General features: G+C 37.5%; 1 protein-coding gene across 1 annotated transcript in view; it reads left to right on the top strand.

Annotated features, from left to right (window-relative positions):
- Smp_130660 (hypothetical protein) overlaps positions 1-2529 on the top strand; it is a gene marked incomplete at both ends in the record, with an annotated part of 11203 nt that extends 8674 nt beyond the window's left edge. Inside the window, one exon of the mRNA XM_018788943.1 lies at positions 2428-2529. Within this exon, the coding sequence (XP_018654435.1) occupies positions 2428-2529 (102 nt within the window). The remainder of the gene's footprint in view (positions 1-2427) is intronic.
- Between the last annotated feature and the right edge of the window lie 738 nt (positions 2530-3267).

Consider the following 3267-nt stretch of genomic DNA (forward strand, 5'->3'; position numbering starts at 1 on the left):
TGAGATGCTGGTACATCCAGCTGACTAGTCCCAAATAGGACGAAACGCGTGTCAAACTGGATTCCACTGCTAGCCACTATCCATCTTTGCTTAAAATAATCAACAGTTTATTCTGTACAATTTGTGATAGTGTCATTATTTATTACATAATTCATTATATTTTTTATATTGATAAATAGTAACCTGCTTCAGCTTGATCTTCTGGACAGTATTCCAGCCTTCATACAAATCGAATGACAAAGTGTGGCGTATACATATTTGGTACCTCCTTGTACCAATGTCTAAGTGTCTAAATAAATGTTTCTTTTGGGAGTTTCTATGTTAATAATAATGTTTTAAACAGACAATGATAATTATCAGAAGGGAGTTTTGTGGAGATTTTAGTAATTTTATATAGTTGAAATCATGAGAAGCAGTAACCAGTAGAGTTCAACCAGGTCTGCTGGGAGATATCAACTCACTGAAGACATTGGTGAATGGTTGCTCAACTTCGTGGACTAGTTGAAGTTAGACATTAACGCCGTTGGATGCCGGCCGGCTCAGTGGTCTAGAGGTTAGGCGCTCGCGCGCGAGCCTGATAGGTCCTGGGTTCGAATCTCGCGAGGTGGGATCATGGATGCGCACTGCTGAGGAGCCCCATAATAGGACGAAACGGCTTAGAAGCAGTGCTTCCTGGTTTTCCATTGTGGTCTGGCTTCAATTGACTCATGATTTCAACCATGGAAATACTGAAATCTCCACAAAACCCCTTCTGATCTATTCTATATATATTCATAATGTTTGTATGTTTCTTGTCTTTTTTACTCACCTCCAATTTCCATATACAATTCATGAAAATTGAATATGGATTATTCTAGTGGGTAAGTCTTGTTCTGTATTTTATCTTTTGTTTTTATTGGTAAGTAAAGTAAGATAATTTGTGTAAAGATTATAGAATGGTAACGTAGCTGTTAAAATACAGTCAACTTTTAACCATTAAGTCACAGGTTTGAATCCTCATCCATCATCCTTTGAGTTTAGGGACTCTTTAATAACTGATGCTCCCTGTTTGGATTTAAATCCCTATCACCTAACCATAGAGTAAGAAGGATAAGTGGTAAGTTATTCTGGCCACCATTAACCTTACTACTTCAGGACTAAGATATCTTTATTGATTGGTTACTGAGTAGTGACCAATCTGATCATATCTACTTCATATTCTACTGATCACATTCCGTTTGTCAAGTCCCAACATAGCCATTAGTTTAAGTGACTCAACATCATAGTTTACTTTGTTCAAATAGTTAGAGGTTATCAACAAGAAGTCTTGATTGAGCTACATTTCGTGCTCGTCATTTTGCTTTCAGAGACTGACTGTAGCTAATTATATCGACTTTGCTTTTGGAAATAGCTTTCGTGACGATGTGATCAAGTCATATTGTCTGAAAAACTTCTTTCCAAGGTTCCTAATATGTCAATCAGTAGATCTAAAGTACAATGACAACAAATTACTGACTTTTCTCAGTTGTAGCGGAAGCGAAATTTCCTCCTGGATTCCCAGCATCCCTAGAAATAGAAGAGGGATTAGAAAAAATCGACTCTAACCAATAAGTTTAATAATCAATATGTATAACCGATCTAACTTACTTTGAGTAGTACTCTACCAAGTGGTATTCATTTTCTTTAGTGAGTATATTAAACTACAAATCACATCTCATATATAAAGCTCATCAATACAATTGTGGCATATAGATAAGTGTTAGACAGAGGAAGTTTGACCTATAAACTTAGTGATTAAAAGCCCCCAAATGCCCTGGTACGGCCGAGAGTGGGGGGAGTCCGCTCTCTCTCGAAATGCTCTCATATGACCACGCGTATATAGCCTCTACCAGGGAAGTTCTACTCACCGCCTTCTCGTGGCGGGGGTGTTGTTTACAAAATTGAGAGGACGGAAAGCGAATGTCCTGCGCTTTAACCGGGTTGGTGGATATGGAGGATCTACCTATGGAAGTTGGAAAACCCTGATTCCAAACCAATAGTGCACATGGGCTGACTCCAGTATCCTGAGGGAACAAATACCGTATGAATCAATCGTTGGTCACCGGCTACTATGGGACTGCATCTCCTCACGATGCTCAACTACCTTGTGGATCAGATCTTTAGGTCAAAGTCTCCGGGTGTGACTACCTAAGAAAACCACCTGCTTCGGTTTGGGCACCTGGGCAGTATTACAGCCCTCACACAAATCAAATGAGATTTGTAAGGCGCATATTTATCTGGTGCTTCCTTGTACCAATATTTATGTGTTCAAATAAATAAATAAAGTGATTAAAAGAAATAATAAAACATTGTTGTACTCTACTTGGCTTCTTATCTTTTTTTCCCCAGTTCAAAGTGCTATTTATATTTCCTATTAATGTATTTTTCTTTTTCCCTTATACATTGTAGACTGCATTACATTACGCAGCAAAATTTGGTAATATCAACTGTATGAAATTATTGATTAATCAGTATCATGCTAATGTAAATATACGAAGTAGGGTAAGTTAGGTTGAGAAACGAAGTATTATTATATACATATTTTGATATCCCTTTATATCCTAATTGTTCTTCCTTTTTTGTTGTTGCCGTAACTGATCATGTTGTATGGTACAATGATTTGCCTTTAATTGTCATTCTGAGTAGTATTATTAATTATACACTGGTATCATTTCAACTTGTTAACACTCCTAGCTCTATCGGATCATTAGATTACAGTCGTTTAGTGATCCGTTCACTTTATTCCTATCTAACCAATGACTACTTCAATCAATAATACAAATGACCGTGACAACAACCAGGGAACTACTTTATACCTGTTAGTTAGTTCATGAGCTTCTCTTTTCAGTAGTTAGTAAGAAGACTAAAATTATATTATAATGAACCTTCTATTGATACGTTGTCCTCTTGACTTGACATGGCCATAATGAATCATAAGTGAAAAAATATAGTCCCGTACACAACTAAGTTATATATTATCCAAAAACATAACTGAATACTACTTACTTAAGCCTGTTACACCTCGTGGAGGAGCATAGGCCGCCCACCAGCTTTCTCCATCCAACCCTGTACTGGGCAATATTTTCCAGTTTTTTCCAGTTAACATTCATCCTTTTCATATCCTCTTCTATTTCCCGGTGTAATGTGTTCTTTAGCCTTCCTCTTTTCCGTTTCGCCTCCGGATTCCAAGTTGGGGCTTGCCTCACGATGCAGTTCGGTGATTTCCTTAATGTATGTCCTATCCACTTC

The sequence above is a fragment of the Schistosoma mansoni genome, chromosome W (assembly GCF_000237925.1).
Source record: "Schistosoma mansoni strain Puerto Rico chromosome W, complete genome".
NCBI classification, from domain to species: domain Eukaryota; kingdom Metazoa; phylum Platyhelminthes; class Trematoda; order Strigeidida; family Schistosomatidae; genus Schistosoma; species Schistosoma mansoni.